This window comes from Panthera onca, chromosome A2, assembly GCF_046562875.1.
Source record: "Panthera onca isolate mPanOnc1 chromosome A2, mPanOnc1 haplotype 2, whole genome shotgun sequence".
Lineage (NCBI taxonomy): Eukaryota > Metazoa > Chordata > Mammalia > Carnivora > Felidae > Panthera > Panthera onca.
Window position 1 is genome coordinate 18,459,193 of NC_138340.1, and position 26,816 is coordinate 18,486,008.

Genomic DNA, 26,816 nt, shown 5'->3' on the forward strand with positions numbered 1-26,816 from the left:
CAATGCCTCATGGTGATCTAAGCATTTACCACAGCCAACACTTCCTGTCTTGATTTTATACTATTCCCCAGCAGGATGTGTTTACAACATCAATCCCAGCAGCAATGACCAATTCCCAGACTCTACGAAATGACAGACTCTAACGGAGGACTGGTTACTAGTCTCCAACTGCCGCGTGACTTTGGGCCAGCCGTTTAGCTATTCCTTATCAGAGTGCCTGCACAAAGCGGGGGCGAAGAACATAAGGAAAAGGTGCCGAGGGCCTGTTCCCACTGTCCATGCTTGGCATAACAGCAACAATAGCGGTTCTCGATCCTGGAGTTCCAACTGTGGACCCAATGTGGGTTCACACACCACCAGCCTGAGCTTATGGATGAGAACACTGAAGGATACAGAGGCTAAGAAAGTTGCTCAAGTGGTATGTTTATATACTAAAATAGCACTTAAAAGTAAATTCATTTTTTTAAAGTAAATTCATTTGACATTTATGAACACAGATACCAAAATTAATTTGGGGAGGAAAAAAGTTGCAGGAAGTGTTGCAGGTATGATGTGATCAGAGGTCACCAATAGCCATTCCAGTCAACCCCAATTTTCAAACAGGCGCAGTTTTTATTTTCCAGCCTCTCCTACAGCTAGATGTAGCCATGTGCCCAGTTATAGCCAATGAGATGTACGTAGAGGAGTTAAGGGAGATTTCTGGGAAGCTGGCTTAAAGGGGAAGGTTGTGCCCCTTTTCCTCTTCTTCTGATGGCCTGGAATGTAGACATGAGGGCTGGACACTGAGCAGCCGTCCCAGCCATGAGGTTATACAGTAAAAACGGAGGGGCAGGAAAGCAGACTGTTGGACCAACAGAAAAAGCTTACCCGTACAGGGGAGAAGACTGGGGCTTAGGGCAGTTCTGTAATCTGCTGTGAATATAAAAGGAACTGATATCTCCCATGGTGTCATCTCTAGGGTCCTAACGTTGGGTGTAGTGGCAGTTGGCATGGTGCAGATGCAGCAGAAACAGGAGGAAACCCAGCTCTTGACTTCAACATCACTAACACCCTTCCACAAACAACAAAATATAAGTCTTTTCATTATAAAAGTAAACCTACACATTCCAGACATTTTGGAAAATAAAGTAGAGCAAAGGGAAGGTTTCCTTGTTTTGCTTTAACGTAATTGTGGCACTAGTTCCTGCAATGACGCAGGCTGAACACGTCACAGGCATTTCCCCGTGATCATTAATTTTATTTTGCAACGGCTGTACACTCTTCCATCAAGTGTGTGGACAGTAGTGCCAACTGTGGGTCAGCAATCCTGATACGAATTTTTCACTGTTATAAACAGGTGAATATCTTTGTGCATAAAGCTTTTTCCCAATGTCAAGTACTTTCCTCAGGATAGATTCCCAGAGGTGGGATTATCGGATTCAAGAATACAAAGACAAAAAAAGAAAAAAAAAAAAAAGACAGAATGGAGAAGCAGCAGTTTGGACCAATCCTGAAACCTTGACACTGGAGGCGTGAGGTGCTGTGTAAATAAAGTACTTAGGGCAGTGCGTGGCACACAGGAAGAGGCTGGTGAGAGACTGGCTGAGGGCATTTCAACATCTCGGAGGAAGCAGATGCCAGTACTTACAGTGGCCAACCCCCATGGCTCCATAATGATTAGACACGGCAATGAGGTCGTACACATAAGGCCTTGCTGACAGGTCACACACAAACTCGGACATGTTCAGAGCTCTGAGCACAAAACACAAAAATGGCCTTTAATACATTAAACTCAGAGAAAGAAGTCAGAGTAACCCAGCAATCCCTTTTATGCAACAGGCTAGAACATAGGAAAGCACTCAAAAACTAACTGCAGAAGGAAGGAAGGGAACAGGCCACAGCGGCAGGGGACCCAGGGTCTTGTTCTGAGCACCAAGATGTTCAGGCTGGAGAGAAGTCGCGTGGCTAACTCTGGCCCCAGACCAGGCGAGGAAGGGCTCTAGGCACAGACGGGAGGGCTGCAGCAACTATGTAGAAATGGCTGTCAGTATCCAAATTCTAGCTGGTGCCATAAAAATTTAAGCTAAATGCCAAAACAGGTCCCAGAAAACTTTTCCCCCCAATATTTTATTTTGAAAATTTCAAACATAAAGAAAAGTTGAACGAACTTTACAACAAATACTCATATAGCTACCACCTAGGTTCTCCCACTGACACGTCTATACTTCATTGTCTATCTACCTCTAGTCCCACTACCCGGGAAACACTCTAAAATCTGCATTTTGTGGACAAACTCTTATTTGGTTGACTTATTTTCCTGCGTCAGTTATGCTCTGCATCCTGGGACCTGAGGACACTAGTAGACAGCCAGTCCCACTCTCCACCCAGGGACAGGACAGGCGGCTCTGCGTCCCCACCTGCAGCCCAATTCTCCTCAGCAGACTACGCTCCAGTTACTCTGTAGCCCTGTTAACGAGACTCGGCACTGCATTTGTGCCGTCCAGCTGAGCCCAGGCTCCCTGGGACCAATGATGGATGGGATGACCAGTTCAGTCAGGTGGCAGCAATGATCAGCATCACCCTGAACCTGGGAAGCGCTTCTGTTGGAGAATCTTTTCCCCAAACGCGGGAGGATGGGGAGAGGGGGTGAGCCAAAGTCTAACGGCCCAGACCCAAGCAAACATCCTAATGCAGAAAAGTCTTTGGTGGCAAAACCCTTAGCCAATCAGTGCCTAGGTTTCTCGCCTACTTTTTAATTTTCCTAAGAACACTCAGGACCCACCTGACGGGGAATTCCACAACGGTGTCGAGCTTATCCCTCCAGTATCTATTGTAGGAGAAACGTTTGAGGTGGACCACCAGGATCTTCGGCAAGGACCACAGGTCAAACTTCTTTGTGGCCTGCTGATGCTTCTTACAGTTGGGACAGTACCTGCAGAGAAAAGAGAAATCTCCACTTAGCGGGGGGGCCAGGGAGCCAGGGCCACCTGGGCACCCAAGCATGGAGGCACAGCCACAATCCCCTAATGTCTTTTCTTGCACTCAGCATGGGCTGCTTCAGTGCGGCGTGTGTGTGTGTGTCTAAGCCACCTTCCTAAATAGGAAGATGGCTTTCTTAGTCTGGAAAACACAATTTGCACAGAAAGACTGTGATATAGGGACAGCCACATCACAGCCATGTGATAAGAAGTGACACATCTCCTCCCAAAAGGGTTTTTGTGTACAGGTGGCCCCAGCAGATCTCAGTCCAGGGTGCAAGGGTGTCCCTGCCCAGACTGGGGTACCACGTACCAGGGGTCATGCTCCCCAAGGGTCTCCATGGTGGTGAAGAGCTCAATACAGTCTCTCAGCGCCACCGCGGTCTTCTTCTTCTTCTGAGGCTGCAACATGCTCACGTGCTTCTCATAGGCCTATGGGGGACAAAGTGCGGACTTCTGTTGGGAAATAGGAGTCCTAACCCCATTAAGCCACAACCTCCCAAGCTCCCATCCCTGGAATATAATGCACTTTCTGGAGCCTCTGAACATATAATGACAAAATCTTTAAGTGCTTTCCATTCTCCATCCGAAGTAGAATTTGTCAAATTGCTGGGGAACTGGGGTGAGTGACCTGAATACACAGCCAGAGCAGAAGCCAGCATGTACCACTGACCAGGAGTCCCCAGTCACCTACCTCAGATTCTTGCTCATCATAATAAAGGCTCCGGGTCTCACTGTCCCAATCAATGGCCAGTGTGGATCGAGCTGTGGAGGAGGACCAACGTGTCACTTATAACTGAATAGCCAGCAACAGGAGAGGCTCTTCAGGTGACAGGAGTGACAAGAAAACACTCAGGCTTCATCATCAACACCTGCTCACCTATCACCAGCCACTGCCAAGAGCAATGCTTTGCCTTGAGCCAGCCTACTCTGAACCCTGGGACCCCCAAAACCTTTGGCAAAGATTTCCTCAATGTCACAGTAAGTTCCAAAGGCTCTAAATATATAAGGATACTGAAAGAACACAGATCAAGATGAAGTTACAGCAACCAGATTTACCCTCCCACCTTAACCCATGAGAAAACCTGACAAAATAATAAAGTGGTTTTGAAATGAGGGATATTAGGCAGAGCAGGCGTGCTATCCCCAAGGGGAGAAAAACAAAAAAGGTGATGCCTAGGGGCCCCTGGCTGGCTCAGTTGGTTAAGCGTCCGACTTCGGCTCAGGTCATGATCTCACGGTTCGCGAGTTCGAGCCCCACGTTGGGCCCTTTGCTGACAGCTCAGAGCCTGGAGCCTGCTTCGGATTCTGTGTCTCCCTGTCTCTGTCCCTCCCTTGGTTGCTCTCTCTTTCTCAAAAATAAATAAACATTAGAAAAAAAATTTTTTAAAAAGGAAAAAGATGATCCCTACACTGCCCAGCTCACTGCCCGCACTTTCCAGGCCACAGCTTGCGAGAGACGGGGAAGGAGACGGAAAGATTGAAGGGGAGAGTCAAAGACTAGAATTCAAGAAGCTGGCTAGAATATGCAAGGCCTTGTACAAGAGGAGGCGGCCACACAGAGAGGAAGGAGCTGCAGGGACACAGAGAGAGAGATAGACACAGAGACCCAGAAACACATTGGTAAAGCTGTTCTTGAAACCAATTTTTTAAAGAAATGTAACAAAAAAGAAAGAGAGCGAAAGGACAGTGTGCTCATTTCTTTGCCAATGAAGGAGACACGGAGATGCTTCTAGGCAGGGGTCTTCACCGTCCTCTTGTGCTCTCCGTACATCCCGTGTAGGTGCCTCTTCTGTCTGCACATCAGCCCCCATTACAGGCTCCAGCTAACAAACAGCCTACACAACCCATGACCATGGGTCACATTTCATGAGTAGTCTTATGGAACAAAAGAAATCAGCATTTAGCCAGCTTCGTTAAGTGACATGGCTCTGGCGAAATGCTGCCAGAGGTACGAGAAGTGTTAGCAACCCAGAGCGAAGGTCCTGAGGGTGGTGGCAGTGAAGGGAGAGCTCACTTCCATCCAAAGTCATCAAGGGCCAAAGAGAAAAGCCTGACAAGATGGCCAGGGCAGGAGGCGTGAGGTCTCTGAAACTAGGGAACTTTAAGCCAAGAACCACACAAACATCTGTTCCTGGAGCTACAGGAAGATGGCAAAAGCCCAGTGCAGTGAGTGCTGAGCGCAAACGGGATTTTCAAATGGATCCTAAGCCCCCAAATGCCCAGTTTGAAAAGTCAAAGAAAGTGCTTACAATTGAGTTTAAGTAGTTTTCCATCAGTTGCAAGGGAATTTATATCAGCTGTTCCGTAGGAGTTCACGAGGCTGAAGGTAAAAAGCCTTTTCGGGCGGGACTGGCCTTTGACCTTCTTTTGGGTGGTCTCCCCGCAGTCATTTCCCAGCTCGTCCTCCCCACTGCCTTCTGTGTCTGAAAGTTGCTCTCTGCCTTCGTCCTGATGCTCCATTTCTTCTTCATCTTCTCCTGGCATACAATGAAAACCAATGTGTATATAAATTGCCACCATTTTGATGTTGAAAATTTTACTTCATGTTTAACTACAGTGCTTCCTTCCAGATTTTGTCCTGTTTGTGTGAAACTACACCTAGCCCTTCACAAGGTAGCAAAATTCCTGTGTGACCCTCACAAGCTGGTTAAGACAGGCAAAGTGGGCACTGCTAATCTGTGATGAGGAAGCACAGGCCTAGGAAGACTCAGTGACGCTCCCGAAGGTACACATTGTGGTCAGCAAGCCCACCTGTCCTAAATTTGGGCTCCTCAACCTTGAGTACTTTACTGGGCTTCGCCCCACATCCTCTGACTCTTTCAACTTCATCACTTGACCCACAGAGAGAAAAGGGAAAAAATGAGAAGCCAAGAAGACAGTTTGGTTGAGAAACACAATTTAAAAGACAATTAAGGGGCACCTGGGTGGCTCAGTTGGTTAAGCACCCAACTTTGGCTCAGGTCATGATTTCAGTTTGTGAGTTTGAGCCCCACATCAGGCTGTCTGCTGTCAGCAAAGAGCCCGCTTTGGATCCTCTGTCCCCCTCTTTCTCTACCTCTCCCCCACTCACACACACACACACACACACACACACACACTCTCAAAATAAAAGTCAATTAAAAAATATTATGATCACAAATATTAAGCAAAAGTCTTCAGTTCCTCTACAAGAAACAGGCTGACTGTCCCTTCAACAAGTAGTCAGTGAATGAATGTCTCTCAGGTACAGGTGCCATGCTGGTGGGGGTCCCAGTGAACACAGCAGACAGGATCCTGCCCACTTTTTTTTTTTTTTCTCTTTATTCATCGGAGATTGCTGAGCTTCAATAATTTTTTTTAAGTTTTTTTTTTTTTTTTTTTTTTAATTTTTTTTTTTCAACGTTTTTTATTTATTTTGGGGACAGAGAGAGACAGAGCATGAACGGGGGAGGGGCAGAGAGAGAGGGAGACACAGAATCGGAAATAGGCTCCAGGCTCCGAGCCATCAGCCCAGAGCCTGACGCGGGGCTCGAACTCACTGACCGCGAGATCGTGACCTGGCTGAAGTCGGACGCTTAACCGACTGCGCCACCCAGGCGCCCCAGTTTTTTTTTTTTTTTAGATCTTTACACCTAATGTGGGGCTTGAACTCAGACTCCAAGATCAAGAGTTGCATGCTCTTTACTGAGCCAGCCAGGCGCCACTCAAGAGTTTTAAGGCATTCTACAGACATACGCTGATGAGTAAATTTCCCAGGCATTTCCAGAGAACTGGTATATGGGGCTGCAATAAAAAGATCCATAAACATATTCATTGTAGGGGCGCCTGGGTGGCTCGGTCGGTTGGGCGTCCGACTTCGGCTCAGGTCACGATCTTGCGGTCCGTGAGTTCGAGCCCCATGTCGGGCTCTGTGCTGACAGCTCAGAGCCTGGAGCCTGTTTCAGATTCTGTGTCTCCCTCTCATTCTGTCCCTCCCCCACTCACGCTCTGTCTCGCTCTCTCTCAAAAATAAACAAACATTAAAAATAAGAAAATAATGGGGCGCCTGGGTGGCTCAGTCGGCTGAGCATCCGACTTCGGCTCAGGTCATGATCTCACAGTTCATGAGTTCGAGCCCCGCGTCAGGTTCTGTGCTGACAGCTCGGAGCCTGGAGCCTGTTTCGGATTCTGTGTCTCCCTCTCTCTCTGCACCTCCCCCACTCATGCTCTGTCTCTCTCTCTGTCAAAAATAAATAAAAATTAAAAAAAAAAATAAGAAAATAACATAACATAAAATATGAAGTTTACATACTGAGGAAATAGTAGACATGGACGACATGGACTACTCCGAGGAAAACAGGATGTTGTACATAAAAATCCTCTTTTTCTTAGACAGTCTGCCATGGGAGTGTTCATAAGGAAAGACAAGTCAGGCCCAGGACAACGCAGCAGTTTCCTCTCAGGCCACAAGAACAACATAGCCATGGATGAGGGCGGGCCACGCACCCCTACTGGCACCCTTCCGAAACAGCCAGCTGGCACAAGACCACAAGCCCAGCCCTCATGGACTTTCCTTTTCCAATCGGCCCACTTGGCTCCTGAGGCACTAGCACTGCCCCTTTTACACCTAGGTGAACCTGCCCCGCTCCCAGACCAGCAGGTGAGACCCTGCCCTACCTGCTACCTGTCTGACAGGGACACAGAAAAGCTTGTGTCCACCCCACTCAGTAAACAAACAGAGCCCTAAAACTATAAGAACTCCGTCCCTGGTTGTACTACTGGCTATCAGCTCCTTGGAAAATCTCAGGAAACTTCTGCTAATGCAGTCAGAATTAAATACAGTGAAGTGTATATAACAGGATGAGAATAGAAAACAGAGTCCACTGAAAGCAACTACCCAAGATCAGGAGAATCAGGAGACAACCACCATAGGCCTGACAAGAAGCCATGGCAGTAAAAACATTAGAAGTATTTCACAACATTAAATAGGGTTTGAAGTCTATTTGCCAAGACTCTGTTAAAGGATTCAAAAGAAGGCAGTAATTCTCCCTGAACAGGAGACTGACAAATGCAATATCTAAAAAGCTAGGCTAAATATAACAACAGCAAATACTGACATGGTGTTATTATTAATCGTGCATCTATTATGTGCCAGGTACTTTAACCCACATTATCTAATAAATTGTAACCTTGGGGCACCTGGATGGCTCAGCTGGTTAAGTGTCCAACTCCTGATTTGGCTCAGGTCATTATCTCACAGTTGTGAAATGAAGCCCCACATCAGGCTCTATGCTGGGCATGGAGCCTGCTTGAAATTCTCTCTCTCCCTCTGCCAATCCCCACTCTTCAAAAAAAACAAAAAACAAACAAAAAAAAACCCACCAAAAAACCTGTAACCTCAAATCTGTGAAGCAGACGTCATCATCCCATTCTGCAGATGGGTGAACCAAGGTTCACAGGAAGAAGGTGACTTGTCCCCCCACACTTTGAGCTAGAAATCACAGTGCTTTAACTGCTAGAGCACCAAAAACCTATGGGTCTCCCAAGGTCTGCTCGAGACCGTCATGACCACCCTGACCTCTCTGCTTGTGGGACCTGGACACAAAACACCCTCTTGTTCATCCCTAGTGGAAGAACATGATATTCTGGGCAAGAATCAGAATATAATACTCAACATCACTCATTATCAGGGAAATACAAATCAAAACCACAATGAGATACCACCTCACACCTGTCAGAATGGCTGACATTAACAACTCAGGCAACAACAGATGTTGGCGAGGATGTGGAGAAAGAGGATCTCTTTGGCACTGCTGGTGGGAATGCAAACTGGTGCAGCCACTCTGGAAAACAGTATGGAGGTTCCTCAAAAAATTAAAACTAGAACTACCCTACGACCCAGCAATTGCACTACTAGGCATTCATCCAAGGGATACAGATGTGCTGTTTCGAAGGGACACATGCACCCCAATGTTTATAGCAGCACTATCAACAACAGCCAAAGTATGGAAAGAGTCCAAATGTCCATCAATGGATGAATGGATAAAGAAGATGTGGTATGTATATACAATGGAGTATTACTCGGCAATCAAAAAGAATGAAATCTTGCCATTTGCAATTACGTGGATGGAACTGGAGGGTATTATGCTAAGTGAAATTAGTCACAGAAAGACAAAAATCATATGACTTCACTCATATGAGGACTTTAAGAGACAAAACAGATGAACATAAGGGAAGGGAAACAAAAATAAAAACAGGGAGGGGGTCATATTCTCTTAAATATGGAGAACAAACAGAGGGTTACTGGAGGGGTTGTGGGAGGGGGGATGAGCTAAATGAGAAAGGGGAATTAAGGAATCTACTCCTGAAATCATTGTTGCACTGTATCCTAACTAATTTGGATGTAAATTTAAAAATTAAGTTAATAAAAAAAAAAAATGGCAAAAAAAAAAAAAGGAGTATGACTAGAATAAACAGTAAACCTAAAATACTCACAATGTGCAGTATCTGGTGAGGACAGAGCCTTGTGAGCATTATTTTTAATGTCAAGTCTCACTTTTGAAGACTGTGCACATCTTGGAGAAATCTTGGCATTCGGATTTGCAATAGAAAATTTATGGCACTAATTTGGAGAACATTTGCGGTTGTATAGTGATAAACCCACTAAGTCGCCTAGGCCCCCAAAAGGGTAACAACCACAATGCAGGTCAGACACAGCTCCTCAGTCAGGGATAAGCTTGTGAGCACTTGGACATGAGAGAATGGCGAGGGCTCTGGGTTTCCTGCAATGAACCTTATCCTACTGCTTTGTAGACTGTGGCTCTCTTTGCTGCCACAGACGGAGCTCTCTAGAGTCAGCTATTAACCTGTAGCTTCCTGGGCAGAAAGAAACACTCAAGAGAAACTCTCTGCCCTCTGATTGGCTGGCCAGGACTCCTGTCCTCCCCAGAGGCAGTGCCACATTAGAGTGGTGGGCAAGAGCCAACCTAATAGCTCTGCAGACAGAAGCCAAGTCATGGAGGCAGTCAAGTGCCGGATAAGCACCCACTGCAATCCCAACACACCTCATGATCCTGGGCAAGTCACCGAGTCCTGTCAGTCTCACTCTGCCTGAGGTGAAACACAGCCTCCATGTCTAAGAAGATTCCATGAGGCGCTGAAGTTGGATAACATGCACTGGCAGCACGGAGTGGTGCATCGGGGCTCCCAGATCTGCTCTCTAGCCAGAGCCCCCACCCAGCCTTAGAGCCTCCCTCTCCCGTGTGTACAACACCTTTGGAAGAAGAGGGAGGTCAGGAGGGATTTGGTCAGTCACAGCCCCACAGCGTGGCGAGCGCTCACCTTCACAGCTGCCCCTGGAGCCATTGCAGGCCCCCGGCTCCAAGGGCGAGCTGCCAGACTCATCAGGCAAAGGCTGTTTTATATAGCGGCTTGAAAAAAAGGAAGAAAAAGAATGATGTGTTAGCTATAACATTTACCTGTTTTTCTCCACTATTCAGCTAGAAGTAGTTCACAACTGACATACTCCCAGCTATTCACAAAGCAATTCAGGTAAATAAAGGGGCTTTAAAAGCATGTGATTGTCAACACTTTAGATATTGAGGGGAACCCAAAAGATAAGATGTCTAAGTACCAAGTCGCCAAAGACTCCGAGTCTTCCATGAATGCTTGTTTCAAGTCTTCTATGAATGTCACATGGCATCACCATTAGAAAAATATTTCCCAGGAACATTAATTACCAGCTTCAGAATGATCGTGAAGCTACTTCAGAAATTGTATTCTGACACAAACTGCCCTCAAAACACTAGACTGCCTGCACCCGGTGACTGACAGATGTGACAGACATGATTCTAGGAACCCCAGAGAAGGCTTAAGTGACAGTATCATGATGCTTAAGATGTGCCAGATGGGGAGCACCTGGGTGGCTCAGTGGGTTGAGTGCCCGACTTCAGCTCAGGTCATGATCTCAAGGTTCATGAGTTCAAGCCCACGTTGGGCTCTGTGCTAATAGCTCAGAGCCTGGAGCCTGCTTCCAATTCTGTCTCTCTCTCTCCGCCCCTCCCCCACTTGTGTGTATGCATGCTTGTACTCTCTCTCAAAAATAAACAAGCTGTAAAAAAACAAAAAACAAAAAACAAAAAACAAAACAATGTAAGACCCCTTAAAAAAAAAAAAAAAAAAGATGTGCCAGGTGCCCCATCCCAACAGCACCTGTCCTGGCCCTCTGGGGGCAGGCCCAACTGCATTTTCACAGGATTAAGCACGTGGGACCAGCACAGGGACACTGCATGGGGAGTCACCACTATGACCAGGCCCGTCTTGATTTTAGATAACAAGCAAAATGCATTTCTGTCACCAACCTGATACGCTCACAAACAGCCTGGTACAAAGACTCAAGGGTTAGCTTGTGCTTGGGAACAGAAACCAGCAGTGGCTGTCCATACAGCACTGCCCCGGAAGAAGTGCTCGACGGCCTGGACTTCCTTTCCCTGAAGTAGACTGGAAGTGTGACACACTCAGAGCCATCAGCGGAGGTGCTGCAGACCTCGTACCTGTGTCAATCACACAAGAGGGCACCTTCAGCAGCAGGCCATCATGAGCAACGGAGATCTGAGCTGCAGCTACATGGTGGCCAGGACTGTGGTTACTGGGACAAATCATACTTTAGCATAAAAGGTGGATAAGCCATTTCCAAGAAGATTCTGGAAGCTGGGTCAGGAATCCCAAGGATCACTATCAGCAAAATGTGAACCTATGCAACCCGGGAGTCAGGGATAATGTGATTCTCCTTCCCCCAACCGTGGCCTCAATTCTGTGGTCCTTTAATGGGACTCAACACAGATGACAGCTGTCATCGGGACCATCATTGCAGACATAAAGGCGCAGGAAGGGGGAGGCCTGGCCACCAAGTTCATCTTCTGTCACCAAGGAGCTCAACTTTTGAAGTGTTATAAAATCAAATATTGTACAAGAATGTATACCTAGAATATTATGCAAAGATGCTTTCTTTCAAATGAGGAAGCAAATTTATAAAACTAATTGTTTGCTATCTTTGTTCAAAAACATTGAAGTAAAAGAACCATATTTAATTTTTTAAAAATTAGAGATAACCAAAGAAAATGCTAAATATAAATCAATGATTTTGAAAAATGTGTCTTACTTAGTGAATACATGGGATTGAGGAGATTTATAGATGTTTTATCCTGGAACAGATGTTACCAAAATTGCTGGCAACCGACTGTAGTCTTTCCCTCTTCCTATAGGGGGAGACACAAACTTACTGATTCAATTTTTGAAAACTATAAACACACACACACACACACACACACACACACACACACACACACCCCTCCCCAGATGCCTGGCAAATAGTCCTAAATGACATATGTGCAAGAGGAGTTCTAAGAAAAACTCACAAAAATGTCTAAGGTGTGCTCTAGGTAAGGGCCCTGTGGTCCAGCATTAGTGTCAAGAATGAGGTCTTGGAGTGAAGCTGGCCCAGGTCTGTCACTGTCACCTTCTGGCCACTATAAGGGGGCCAAGTGCTCCCTTCTGAGTCTGCTTACTCAGTGAACAAGTCTACCTTCTAGTGTGGCGGTGAGAATTCAAGGACTCAGCGGCAGAGTGCGCCACACACTCAAGTAATATTAGTGCCACCAGCGTGTTTTCATAATTACCAATTAATCTTTAAAACAATCTGCTTCCTGATGGTTGGCACTCAAGCCCTCTGCAAATTCCTTTGTTGGTGGTGGTTTGCTAAGCTTCCCACAGGGCAACACCCCAGTTCCTCTGAGCTTGGGTGTGTACAAACACTAGTTTCCAGAATTGAGGGGAGATGTTTGCTGTTAAGGACTTGGGGTCAGAAATGGACAGCCTTAGCCTGACACTGAGCTGACTTTGTCAAGTAAGCAAAGATGGCTGAGTGGGGAGGCAGCCTGTGCAAGTGAACAGAACTAGGATCTTGGGTGTGGTCAAGAACTACTTCTTTTAGAGTGATCTGGAAGTCACAGGCCCAAAAACTTAAAGGGAAGGAAATGATTCCTTCGTGTACTGCAATCCTCAACCAAAACAAAAACCAAAACAAATGCTGAAAACCTTTCTCAGCAGAGGCAAGTTTCCAAGCAAGAGGGAATGGGGAAGAAACAGCACGGGTGTGGTCCACATTCAAGCTTCCCTGAGCAAGTAAGTGACTGTCAGGGAGTGCAGACAAGCTCATATTCTACTCCACCCCACCCGGGAGAGGGACACACACAAAATTACAGGGAGCAGCCTTCAAGTAAGAGGACCTGGGAGAGGCTAAAGAGATCACTGGAGCTGGCATTGTACTGTCCCCACATGGATGAGAAAATAGTCTCAGAGCTTACAGAATGTCAGAGCAGAAAAACGTTGTTTCTGTCAACCCTCCTGTCACTCTGAGATCGCCTGCCCAAGGAACCACGGCCTACATCACATCCCTTCCCTCATCTTCCTGTGGCCCCTTGTACAGCTGTGACTCTTCTTGAGAAAGGCATTTCTGACATCAGGACCATCTATAGGACTACTAAATAGGCCCTCTTAATAGGTAGCAACTGGTGACAAGAGACTATGTCCATGCTAAAGAGAGTTATCTGGAATATCTAGCTCTGAAGTGCCATGAAGTGCTTAGCATTGATGGCTGTCAGAATTCCCTGAACCCCCATCCCCTGGCACAAGGAGTCAGGGCAAATCCACATGAGCACGGACTACCAGATCTTCTGCTTTGGAGACACCTACAAGGCAAAGCCTCTAGAATGTTTCCTTTGAGCCTGCAGCAGAAACCACTGAGTACTCACACAAAAATGTCATCCCGAGGCATGATGTGGTTTAAACCTTCATCCATTTGGAAAATTTTGTGGAACCGGTGATTATATACATCTGTGACCACCATCTAAGAATCAACAGTAACAGAAAGATTACAGGATGGATAAGGGCCTCTACATAAAACCCCAGAAGCAAATGAAAACAATGTGCTGCTGGAGTGTTACCTCCAGAGAGACCATCACTCAACCAGCCCCAGAGTTCAGGGGCCAATGCCCAAGGAAGAAGAACAGCATGACTGCCACCAGCAGAAAACCTGCTGGTTAACATTTGTCCTGAGGGTTACGATGGGATTTGACCTCAAGTGGCAGGAATGGTGGGGAGTGAGTGTTGATCAGAGACTGGTGGTCATCCAGACGTCTCTGGGGTGTCTGCCAGGGCCAGAAGTCTCCAAACCATCCTCAGCACATAGCTGAACACACCAAACCCCAACTATGCAACTGCCTAAAACCAGCAGGGCTATGAGGGAAGTGGGGCTGAGCAAGAGCAGTGACCAGGGCTGGGACAAAGAAGGTACTTGGAGCATACAGGAGGATGGGGAGGGGATTTTCACTTTCCCCACCACCACACAGGGCCAGGCTCGGCAGAAAGCCCAGAATGGGCAGCTGCTTCTAAATAAAGATTTCTATCAAGAACATCACAAAGTCACTCCAGACTCACAGAGTTTAGTGTAGGAAAGAAATTGCAGCTTCTCATACTACAGAAGAGGTCATGTAGGCAAGGGCAGCAAAGCTGAGAGCAGAGCCCTACTCCTGGCCCTCTGACCGTGGCTAGTGTGACCTCACTGGAGCAAGGACAGTGTTCCCGTGGCTGAAGGGAGTCTCAGCCACAGTGTGCACAGTGAGCGAGGGACAGGAGGCCAGAGGCATCCAGATATAATCACATTTGTGCTGGCCAATAAAAACTACCCCCTAAAAATGGCTACAAGTTTGAAAATACACTCCAAAGGACTATGAAGTAGTGAGTGCCACCGACCACCCTGCCTTACGTTTTCTGCAGCAATGCCAGACAGCCTGGAGAGAGCCTCGCACAGGTCAGACACAGCCCCCATCAGCGGCACAACCACGCGGTACTGCAAAAAGATAGATGGGAGGGGTGACAAAGGCACTCAGCAAAGGGTGGGAGATGAGCTGGGAGGAGCAGGCAACGCAGGTCACCTAAGATGACCTCCCAGAAACAGTGTACATGAGGTCAGGGTCCACATGAGTCATCAGAAGAGCCAACAGGCAAGTCTTCTGCCTCAGCACTTGCCTCTCTACTCAGGAGGCAGCCCAGGGCCCACCCATCTCTTTCCCTCCTAAATACTACTTTGTTTCATTCCTAAAGTTTGCTTCCTTTAAGGAATTGTTAAAAACTATACAGACTGCCATGTCATGTCATCTCTAAGAGGTGAAGAAACCAGAGACAGAAGACTAAGCAGTATAGTCACTCAGTGAGCCATCAGTGGGGTGGGACGCTAAGACCCGCTCGTCACTCCAATCACACAGCCTTCTGTTCTAGCCAGGCTCTCTTGGCTGACTGGCCCAGAAGACCCTGCTGCTGCTTCCCAGCGTTCTGATACAAGGACCACTTAGCAGATCATTCGTACTACCTTAGCTGCATGAATGAAGCATGGGGGAAAAGTGACAGAGAAGCCCAGAGCACCTTCACAATCTTCTCTGACTGATACAGGATTACAGAGGTCTGATGGAGGCTGGGGGGACACACTCAGGCAAGTGCCACAGGGATTCAGAAGCAGTCGGTGGGAGAAGCCCCGCTCTGGGTCCCACGGTGAGGGGCGCTGTGAGGGTGCAGATTCTCTTACCTGAGTAGGTCTGCAGCAAGGGTCAGCAGGAACCAGGAAGACCTCCATAACTCTATCTTTCTTCAGGGGCAGTGGGAGAGTTAGATAGCAAAACGGGTCAAAGGTCACAGAAACCTTAGCACATTCTGGGCAAACCAAAGTAGATTTGAAGAGGCCATGGAATGTGTCCACAATCACAGAGTCATTCCTCAACCTGTGATTCTCCCAGGCTTCCTTTGCCACCACCTAGAAGGAGAAAGATAAAGAAGACATTCTCAACACACTTGAGTCATTTATCCCATCATCCAGAATGATCCACAGCAGAATCTGAGATGGACCATGAGGCAGTCTCTATAGCAAAGAACTTGGTCCAGGCCAGCCAGGGTGTGGACTGCTCTTGGTGTACCATACAGCCACATGCCAGCTTTATGCCCAATCCCACATTTAACAGTCTTCACTTAGGATCGATGGACACACCAGTATCTGTGTATCCTCTGATAGGAGATAGACAGCCCTGAGAACACCGTGGGTAAATGGGCCTGACCAGAGCAAGGACTGCCTCCTATAAGGTTTTCAATGAGCCAAAGTTCCTTCAGTGAGGTTTTAATTCATACTACAGTTCAGCTAACTCATGGTTTTTCCATCAAGATATAAATGCTACTTTAAAGTTTTCGTATAATGAATCCCAATGTGATAAGGTAACTTAAATACTAAATTGCCTTTTCGTAGATCAGAAAATCGAGGCAAAAAGTCAGTGCCCTAATAATGTTAGTAACAAACTATTTTAATGATCATGTAAGTATTTTAATGACGGCCCATACTACAGACACTTTACAGAATGCCCTAGTCTCTGGTTCAGCAATGAAATTATACTAACAAATTGACTCTCAATTAAAGAAGCCCAAGCCAGAGAATTAGGAGTAACTAGGGGTAGTCTCTTCCTGACCTGGAGCACATTACTCTACCACAACATGTGTCCATGTCATCAACAGCAAGAGGCAACCAGGGTCCTGGTGCCAATACTCAAAGACCAAAAGAATTTTCCTGCAACTTTCGGAAGGAGGCAACTTCTATGAAATACTACTGCTCAAAATCCTCAATCTTCAATATCCTACCGCATCTGGCCGCCCATTGGCATCCTTCAGCTCCAGGTAGGGCTTCTTCTTTACACGGTTCAGATCTTCATGCAATCCATCTAGAAGAAAGGCTAACAACTCCTGAGAGTCTTGTTGCTGGTAGCCAGAAAACTGAGGGGCGAAACGTCCCACTTGGGTCTACAACAAAAGCAATCACATCAGAAAGTATAAGATTTAAACCAGTGAAGTCAGATGGGAAATTGCCATCAAAAATAACTCTGCAGGGGCACCTGGATGGCTCCGGTGGCTGAGCATCCAACTTCGGCTTGGGTCACCGATCTCCTGGTTCATGAGGCTAAGCCCCACATCCAGCTCCATGCTGATGTGCAGAGACAGCTTGGGATTCTCTCTCCCTCTCTCTTTGCCCCTCCCTGACTTGCATGTGTGCCCCACCCTCTTTGTTCTCAAAATAAATAAACTTGAAAAAAAAAAAAACAAAAACTTTGCAGGGTCACCTGGGACAGTAAGGGAGAATACCATCTGGTTGAGTGGCCCAATTAATTCATCAGGAGCCTAAAGGAGGCCAGTAGTTCTCACCAGAGAGAGAGGGCTCAGATCAAAAGCCAGGAGAACAGCAGACTTGACACCTGGGCACTATCCTAAAAGAAAAGTGAAGAGTGGCATCCTGAGCAGCCACATCTCCTAAATACTGACACGAATCCCCCTCTTACTTGCTTCTTTGGTTCAGAGTCTCCATGAGAACTTTATAAATATCTGTATCAGTCAGAGGAAGCCTCCTGTACCTAACAGCCCTCCTATCCTTAAATAAACTGTCTGCCTTGTATCGCTTTACACCCATGATCTTCAAGAGTGTGGTCCCCGACTAGCACCACCAGCATCACCTGGGAGCTTGTCAGAAATGCACATTCCTTGGAAATGAAAGCTGGTACAGCCACTCTGGAAAACAGTATGGAGGTTCCTCAAAAAATTAAAAATAGAACTACCTTACAACCCAGCAATTGCACTACTAGGTATTTATCCAAGGGATACAGGGGTGCTGTTTCGAAGGGACACATACATCCCAATGTTCATAGCAGCACGATCAACAATAGCCAAAGTATGGAAAGAGTCCAAATGTCCATCGATGGATGAATGGGTAAAGAAGATGTGGTATATAGATATATGTGTGTACACACATATATCTATATACACACATACATACAATGGAGTATTACTCGGCAATCAAAAAGAATGAAACCTTGCCATTTGCAACTACGTGGATGGAACTGGAGGGCATTATGCTAAGTGAAATTAGAGAAAGACAAAAATCATACGACTTCACTCATATGAAGACTTTAAGAGACAAAAACAGATGAACATAAGGGAAAGGAAACGAAAATAATAAAAAACAGGGAGGGGACAAAACAGAAGAGACTCATAAATATGGAGAACAAACAGAGGGTTACTGGAGGGGTTGTGGGAGGGGGGATGGGCTAAATAGGTAAGGGGCATTAAGGAATCTACTCCTGAAATCACTGCTGCACTATATGCTAACTAATTTGGATGTAAATTAAAAAAAATAAAATTAAAAAAAATAAATAAAACAAAAATAATAAAAAACTGAGGACATCAGATTCAGGACTCCTTCCATCAAAAATCTGCCAATAGTAATTTATTCTAGCAAACAACTTAAGTGTTTCCAGTGAACTTTTTTTTTTTCAACGTTTTTTTTATTTTTATTTTTGGGACAGAGAGAGACAGAGCATGAACGGGGGAGGGGCAGAGAGAGAGGGAGACACAGAATCGGAAACAGGCTCCAGGCTCCGAGCCATCAGCCCAGAGCCTGACGCGGGGCTCGAACTCACGGACCGCGAGATCGTGACCTGGCTGAAGTCAGACGCTTAACCGACTGCGCCACCCAGGCGCCCCTCCAGTGAACTTTTAAACTACCTTTTGGTAACCTGGAACTATTGTAATCTCAAAGAATAACTAAACACTGAAATTTAATTTTTGGTTCACTGGACATGAGCTCAGCAAAAGATGCTCTTTGAGTACACATAATTATACCTTAGTATGTTCATTACAGACTAAAGTACCTGAACATTTGACAGTGCTAGCAAAGGAAATGAATAACCCTGAAAGTTTATCTCTTGGTCCTCTTGGTTCAAAATTCAAATTCCTAGAAATACAACTCTTTTCTATTGCATTTATTATTTTTTTCTGGTAGAACCTAATAATAATTCCAATTTTGTTGATGTCAAGACCACTAATAAATACAAGAAATGAACAAACTAAATAAATCAGTTTTAACTTTTAAAAGTTAAAAAAAAAAAAGAAACGAAAAAGAAAAAAAAAAATGCACATTCTTGGGCCCAACCCAGGTCTACAGAATGAGAAACTTTCAGGATAGGTCCAGTGGTCTATATTTTATTTATTTTTATTTATTTACTTAAGTTTATTTATTTATTTTGAGAGAGACAGAGACAGTGCAAGTGGGGAGGGGGCTGGTGGGGAGGGGCAGAGAAAGAGAGAGAGAGTCCCACGCAGGCTCCACACTGCCAGCACAGAGCCCAACGTGGGGCTCAAACCGACAAAGCCACGAGCTCATGAGCTGAGCCAAAACCAAGAGTCAGACGCTTAACACTTAACCAACTGAGTCACTCAGGCACCCCAGTATTCTGTATTTTAACAAGCCCTTCCAGAGGTTCCGATGAATCCTGTAGTTGGAGAACCAATGCTCTCTACCTGTGTTGCCCAATACCATAGCCACTGGGCACATGTGACTATTTAAATTAAAATTAAACACAATTGGGGCGCCTGGGTGGCGCAGTCGGTTAAGCGTCCGACTTCAGCCAGGTCACGATCTCGCGGTCTGTGAGTTCGAGCCCCCGCGTCAGGCTCTGGGCTGATGGCTCGGAGCCTGGAGCCTGTTTCCGATTCTGTGTCTCCCTCTCTCTCTGCCCCTCCCCCGTTCATGCTCTGTCTCTCTCTGTCCCAAAAATAAATAAAAAACGTTGAAAAAAAAAATAAAAAAAAAAAAATAATAAAATTAAACACAATTAAAAAATCCAATTTCTTGTTCACACTACCCACATTTCAAATGGCTAGTGGCTACCACAACAGACAGTGCAGAGAAAATGTCCGTCATCAAGGAAACTCTACACTACTTCTAATATCCCTAAATACGATCTGTCAATTGTTTATTTATAAGAGCTTGAGCCTAATGTGTTGTCACCCGATTCCATCTCTTTATGACTTTATGGCATGTGAATAGTAATTTACATGTATTTCCCAGAGATTAATGTGACTATGGGGGTAAAAAGAATTAGTTTTCCATTTCAATAAACTGTCTAAGATTTAAATTTTCTCATTGAGCTACGGTGCTACTTTGCTCCTCTCTTTGCATAAAAAACATGCCTATCTTTTTCTACCATGTGCTTCATGAAGGCTCCTTGAACCCTGGTGGTGCAGGCTAAGTAGGATTTCTCAGATTTAAAAATATGAAGCAAGGGCCCTCCCCTCAACAGGAAAAAACATTTAAGGTGAGGGAAGGCCCAAGATGATCCAAGAGCCCACTACAGTTCACCTGATCTCCCTTGCTGAGGGATCTAAGTGAGAACTGCCTCTCAACCACATTCCACGAATATCAACCTGACTTAGGGGGCCCAACTCAAACCACAGCGGGTATAGGTTCTCAGCTCAGAGAACCTGGGAATACCCTTCAGATAGTGCTGGAAATTAAACTGAATTGTTACGGTCTGGCTTATTAGAATGTTGCCTATTTAAAGGCTGGCACCACAGAATACAGCACAAATGACTTCTGAAGTATCCCCTGCCCAGAGGTGCGGGCTGAGGTCACTTAAAGTACCTGTGCGCTGAATGACTCAACAACAGGAAAGGCGGCTCTCAACGTGTGAGGCTTTTAGTCCCAGACCCCATCTTAACCCCAAAATGCAACTGGAATGCCTCATTTGAAAACTAAATCACTCTCCCCAAAACGGAAAAAAGGAAACATATACAGCAACCTACTTTGAACATGCGAGGTGCCACGTGAGCATCCCTTCCAGACCACATCTGTTTAATGAGCTCTGCATAGGCTTCTGCAATTTCCCCTTTCATTCCCAGAGGATTGTCTCTGTTGATCTCAGCCTCATACTCATCTTTGAGAAAGTAGTCAGTCAGTGGTGCGGTGTTGCTCAAGCACTGAAAGAGAACACAATCAGAGCTCACACCCCTTATGGACAACACACAGAGATAAAGATAAACCAAGTTCTCAAGGGCCAATGAGGGTCAACTCCAACAAAATGAAGTTCTCAGTAGATTCTCTGCAAGGCTCACAATAGTAAGGCACAGCCTTCCAGAATTCTTGCTGGTGGTCTGCCTTGCAGCTAACCTCCCAAGGATATAGTTGGGAGCTCACTCACTGCCTAAGAACTCTCTCTGAAATAACTACCCAAGGGTAAAAGCTGTGCACCCAAGTGCCTGACATAGAATAATCTTCTATTCAATGAAGGATGATAAGTTTTAACATAATAATTTTAAGATGATAATTTTTTAAATTAGAATTGATTTGGAAGGGCACCTGGGTGGCTCAGTCAGTTAAGCATCCAATTTCAGCTCAGGTCATGATCTCATGGTTCAGGAGTTTGAGCCCTGCATCAGGCTCTGTGCTAACAGCTCAGAGCCTGGAGCCTGCTCTGGGTTCTGTGTCTCCCTCTCTCTCTGCCCCTCCCCCACTCACGCTCGCTTGCTCTCTCTCTCTCCCTCCCTCAAAAATAAACATTAAAAAAAAAACAAGAATTGATTAGGACATTCCACTGTCTCATGGGAAGATAAAATATAAATAAGCTGAAGGCAAAATGTTTTACTAGAGCTGAAACATTACAGAGGAAAGATCAGGATAACGAGATAGTAGAAAAAACATAAAACACTATCACTGTACATGTGTACATACTAATTATAACTCTTCAAACTCAAAAATTGAGTTTGATCAAAGGTTTTTTCCTACATCTATTGAGATGATCATAGGGCTTTCTCCTTTATGTGAGAAATTAATTTTTCAGGTGTCAAACCAACCTAGTTCTGCCGTTACAAACCCCACTTGTTCAACCACTTTCATCTATATTGTTGAATTTGATTTGCTAAAATTTCATTTACATTATTTGTGTCTATAGTTATGAGATATGATCGTCTAAAATTTTCCTTTTTTTCAAAATTCCTAGTCAGGGCGCCTGGCTGGCTTAGTGGGTGAAGCACGCAACTCTTGATCTCAGGGTTGTGAGTTCGAGTCCCATGTTGGGTATAGAGACTACTTAAAAAAATCTTTAAGGGACATCTGGGTGGCTCAGTCAGTTAAATGTCTGAGTCTAGATATTGGCTCAGGTCATGATCTCTAGGTTCATGAGTTCAAGCCCCACATGGGGCTCTGTGCTGACAGTATGGAGACTGCTTGAGATTCCCTTTCTCTCTCTGCCCCTTCCCCACTCACGCATACACGTGCATTCCTTCTCTCGAAAATAAATGTTTTAAAATAAATGAAATAAATAAATAAAATCTTAAATTTGTCAGCTAAATTGTCTAATTTAATGGCATAAAGTTGTTCCACTATCGTCTCATCTTTTTAATGGCTATAGGATCTGTAGTGATAGTCCTTTTTCATTCCCAGCTTTAGTCATGTCTATTCTTTTATTCCCGATCAGTTTCTCTGAGCATTTCTGTCAATTTAAGTTTTTGTTTTTTCCCCAAAGAATCACATTTAGTTGTACTTTTAATCAGCTTTGTATTTCACTGATTTCTGTTCTTCTATTATTTCCCTCTTCCCACTTTCTCTGGGTTTCATTCGTTCTTTTCCTAGCATTAGGAGATAGAAACTTAAATTACAGAATTTACCTTTTCTTCTTTTTCCTGATATTTACATCTGGAGCTATAAATCTCCTCGTTGTTATCTTCATCCAATAGTCGAGGAAAATTGAGGATACAAGAGAGTTGAGAAAACCTACCCATGAAAGGCCAAATCTCAAGGTTCTTTTCTTTAGTACTCAGCTCTTCCCATCTCACCACAGTGGAGAAAAACAACTTCAAAACCCAAGAGTCACCTACTTTTTAACGTATTTTTTAATCTTTTCCTTTATACTCCAAGAAACTTCCAAGTTAGATTGTAAGTCCTGTGGGTACAAAAACCATGTCTGATTTGCTCACCACTGAGTCTCTGTGTATAGTAAAGAATCTGGCCTTGTCCAAAGAGAAAGTCTGGCCTTTGCCCTTGGCTTCTGGGGAAGTATTCTGTTGATCCTTGGAATATTATCCCTGACAGGAGTATCTTTGTTTGCCTGGAGGTCTTTAGTTAGTCCTAATATAGAATCTAACACTGTGATTTAGGGTGGTGGTGGCCACACTTATACAGTCATCTTAGGGTAGAGAGCCAGCCACTCTGGAAAGACCAACAATGTGACTTGGTGGGGCAGGGGTGGGGAGGCTTGGGTCACATCTTATCAATAGTCAACCTGGGCACTCAATCAATCAATCAATCAAGCCATGAAAATAAAGTACTGATAAAAATTCTGGACACCAAAGCTCAGGTGAGTTTACATATTTGGCAACACCCCATGCTTAATGTTACAAGTCAATGCTAGAAGAGTTATACGTTCTGACTCAACAGACAGACAACAACAGAAGCTCTGCACTGGGGACCCTCCAAGACTCCTATTTGCTCCTTTCCATGGCTAATTTTAACTTGTATACTTTTCCTATAATAAACCCCAACTGTGAGTATAATAGTTTTAAGTGAGTCTGTGAGTCCTTCTAGCAAATTATCGAAACTGAAGGTGGTCTTGGGGACTCCCAAACTTGCAGTTGGTGTCAGAAGTGAAAGCAGTCTTGGGAACTGTGCTCTCCTAACTTTCTAACTGGACCCTAACTCCAGCCCATGTCCACCACAGTACTGTCACATAGTATGCCCAAATAATTTTTTTTTTCTCGAAGTAGGCTTTACCCAGCATGGAGCCCAATGCAGAGCTTGAACTCATGACCCTGGGAACAAAATCTGAGCTGAGATCAAGAGTCAGACACTTAACCAACTGAGCCCCCCAGGCACCCCTGTCCCAATAAATATTTGATCAATGAACAAATGAAGTATCAAAGGGAGGATATGGGGATTCAGCACAATCAGGGGCATGATATAAGCTATCTTTGGTGAAAAGATGGCATGAGCTGCTGGGAGTTCTCATTCTATCAGAAACCAACCAGGCAAATACTCCAATATTTTCTGACCATTCCCTAATGGTCAAAATATTTTAATGCAAAACCAAACCCAGAACTGATTAGGAAGACATTTTGGGGTCATTAACACTGATGAGGCCCTTCTGTTCTAACAGGTGGGAGGTGCCCTGACAGGGATCCTTGAAGTATTAACAAAGGGTAGGCAGGGACCCCTGGGAAAGGATCCTCCCAACATTTTAGCATGCCTTTCTTAACCAAGCCACAGTCCTGTGAAGAAGCAGTGTTATTTAGATGGTAGTTCCCCTCTACCTGTAAAGCAGAGTTCATGAAGCAAGTATTCCCCAGGTTTCCAAGTCCGCAGAGCCCAGGCTGTATGTGAGACGATGGGGACTCCTGACAATTATACGAAGCAGAGAAGGCAGATCCACTGGAAAACACAATCCACAATAGCAATAAAAGCGAGTGCTGTACACATGCCCTCAGGATGCCTTTTTGGGCTCCTCCAGGGCTTCTAGAATTCTTATCTGGAAATAACCTCATGATACAAGTTCTTTCTACTCCCCTCGTCAGCCCTCAGGCCACACGCCTTCGCCCACCCCTGCCCTTGATGTGACATAATGGCAGGTTACCACCTGCTACATCCTTAAGGGGAGAAACGCTATCTGAGTTGTCTCAGGCTTTTGGCAAATGCTAACTGTGTATCCCTCTAGAAGGCTAACTGCCATGTGACTCCAGGAAAGAACATGTGGTTGCCAAGATCAAGGGCTCACACTTGCCACCACCCACCAGGCCACACTAAGTCCTGACTGTGCCTGAGTATTCATGCACACTGTCTCACCTCACCCTCCTCCTCCACTCTATCCCTGCTGTGTGGCAGGCACTCCTGAGATGCTTGCACAAAGAATCACAGCCATCCAGAGGGGGATACAGGCAGGGCTCTCCCACAGCAAAGAACCATTCCCTCACAGATCTTTTGCCATATGGCCAACCCATCCCTTCATAGACAAAAGCAGTGACTCCCCAGAACCACCAGTGACTTAGGCTGTGGGCAAAACACCAGCTCATAGAAGAACAAGCAATGTAAGTGAGAATGAGGAGGCACACTCTACGGTGGGTAGGAACCAGAGCAAGAAACCACATGCACCACGTCCCCATTGGGAACCCCAATCCCACTATGCTTAGTGTGGCAACAGAGCTCTCCAGGTACAGCCTGGGAAAGGACCCAGAGGGAGGGAAGTGAAGTGAAAGGGCCTGCTCTTACCCCCTGCTGACACCGGAACTGTGCATCCCAGAGGTGTTAGTGCTATCACCATTTGCAATGGAAGAGGCAGACACTGAGGAATAGGGACTTGCTGATGATGTTGGAGAGGTAGGAAAATTTCTGCTAGGTGCAGTGCTTGATCTGGGAGAGAGAAGCAGAGACAATGCTACTGACTTTCTGCAAAAGCAAGCCCGAATGAATGCCTTAGGTCTCTTCTTAAGAAATAAATGTTCTCCACATTCAGTTATTTAAAATAAACTACAAAAGGCCTACTTTCATACTACTTCAAGATAAATTTTATTTAAGTGAGAGTCAAGAGATTAATTGGCCTTCCTGGTCTCATTCATCTGCATGGTCACCCACTGAATCTCTCAGGAGGATAAACCACAAGGTTGATCTTTAGGGCATCCTGGTTTGATTTATAAATCATAAGCTTCCCTGAACTTTAAGAGTTACCAGTGAAAGACACAGAAAAATGGCAATAAGAGATAAATATCCAAGAATACCTGACCCAAAATGAACAGCTGGCTAAAAATACATACGCAAATAAAATTTACATATGTAAATTTACAATGTAAATATATATATATATATAAACACATATATAAACAAATATGAACAGGAAAATGGTAATTTGGTTTCACTACGCTATTCAAGGAAAATTACTTTTGCTTCCTCAAATTTACCAAATGTGAGTAATCTCTCTGTTTCAAAGGCTGGCCTAATATGTTTCAATATTTTTCACAGCATCTTATTTTAAATTTATACCAACTTTCAGAATAATTAATTCAGGGGCTAAATGCCCCAAATATTAAACTGGTATGAGTTTTATCAATTTTCTACTAAAATCTGTATAAGAACTTGTAGAAGAAAGTGAATCATTCTGAATCGTTTTGAGTATGTACAAATGTGATTTTTCCTTCTAGGCTTGGGGTTATTTTTAGACTACAGAAAATGATTATAATATGCCCCAGCAAAGAGCCCAACCTCATGAGATCTGATCTCAACCAGGGTTCTCTGCAAGAAGAAAGTGAAACATGGCAGCAGAGATAAGGAGTGATCCTGTACCCACACCTACAGTGCAGAGACATTAGGAAACTATCGAGGGGCCTAAAGGGGAATCAGGAACTGAGTTCTGCTCCACACTGAGGTCACAGTGAGGGAGAGGGAAAGAGAACTCCCCAGCCTCTCATCTTCCCATTGAGAAATGTACCTTCTCTAATGCTGAAGAGCATTTGCTTCACAGAGCTTCATCCTCATGCTGCCAAGAAGTCCAAGAACTCAGGTAGCTCATTAAACGAGAACGGGCAGGGCCAAGGGACACTCTCCTCCACCAGACAGGTAACTTTAGCACATATCTGAAGCCTGTCCAATGTGATGCAGGTATTCCCAGCCTACTATGTAGGGAGGAAAGTCACTACCCACGGTTGGTCTAATGTGGCATACTGTTATCTCAGTTCTGTTGACAGGTACTACAGGATGGTGAAATTCACAATCTGATGTGCAGAACCTAAAGGCATATAGTGTCACACTTCCCTTTTTAGTAACTATTTACTGGTAACTTATGCTATTTCTTTGAACTTAAAAGGGCAAAAATCCACAGAAGCCATAACCAAGACCTGTCAATTTCTTAAACAGAACATTTCTCCTTAAAATGAAAGAAAACAAAACAAACAAAAATATTGACATTTAAAATGTTCTAGAAAATGCTGTATTTTCAGAAT

The 26,816-nt window shown here is 45.0% G+C and overlaps 2 protein-coding genes across 6 annotated transcripts in view; one reads left to right on the forward strand and one right to left on the reverse strand.

Moving 5' to 3' along the window:
• NDUFAF3 (NADH:ubiquinone oxidoreductase complex assembly factor 3) overlaps positions 1–26,816 on the forward strand; it is a 339,096-nt gene that overhangs the window by 181,436 nt on the left and 130,844 nt on the right. The gene's annotated exons all lie outside the window — the stretch shown is intronic.
• USP4 (ubiquitin specific peptidase 4) overlaps positions 1–26,816 on the reverse strand; it is a 48,180-nt gene that overhangs the window by 2,084 nt on the left and 19,280 nt on the right. Inside the window, exons 7-21 of one of the 5 annotated variants that reach the window (XR_009610325.3) lie at positions 25,093–25,233; positions 24,141–24,258; positions 20,643–20,816; positions 16,653–16,811; positions 15,559–15,783; positions 14,743–14,826; positions 13,730–13,824; positions 11,279–11,470; positions 10,260–10,348; positions 5,210–5,437; positions 3,652–3,722; positions 3,271–3,389; positions 2,762–2,911; positions 1,628–1,731; positions 868–1,051 (exon numbers count right to left, since the gene is read on the reverse strand). Coding sequence is in view for 3 of the 5 variants with exons in the window: in XM_060633625.3 (XP_060489608.1) it covers positions 1,628–1,731; positions 2,762–2,911; positions 3,271–3,389; positions 3,652–3,722; positions 5,210–5,437; positions 10,260–10,348; positions 11,279–11,470; positions 13,730–13,824; positions 14,743–14,826; positions 15,559–15,783; positions 16,653–16,811; positions 20,643–20,816; positions 24,141–24,258; positions 25,093–25,233 (1,949 nt within the window). In the remaining 2 variants the exon portion in view is untranslated. Of the gene's footprint in view, positions 1–867; positions 1,052–1,627; positions 1,732–2,761; positions 2,912–3,270; positions 3,390–3,651; positions 3,723–5,209; positions 5,438–10,191; positions 10,349–11,278; positions 11,471–12,078; positions 12,176–13,729; positions 13,825–14,742; positions 14,827–15,558; positions 15,784–16,652; positions 16,812–20,642; positions 20,817–24,140; positions 24,259–25,092; positions 25,234–26,816 lie in introns of those variants that run through there. The other 4 variants (XM_060633625.3, XM_060633626.3, XR_009610326.3 and 1 more) reach the window with 4 other exon arrangements.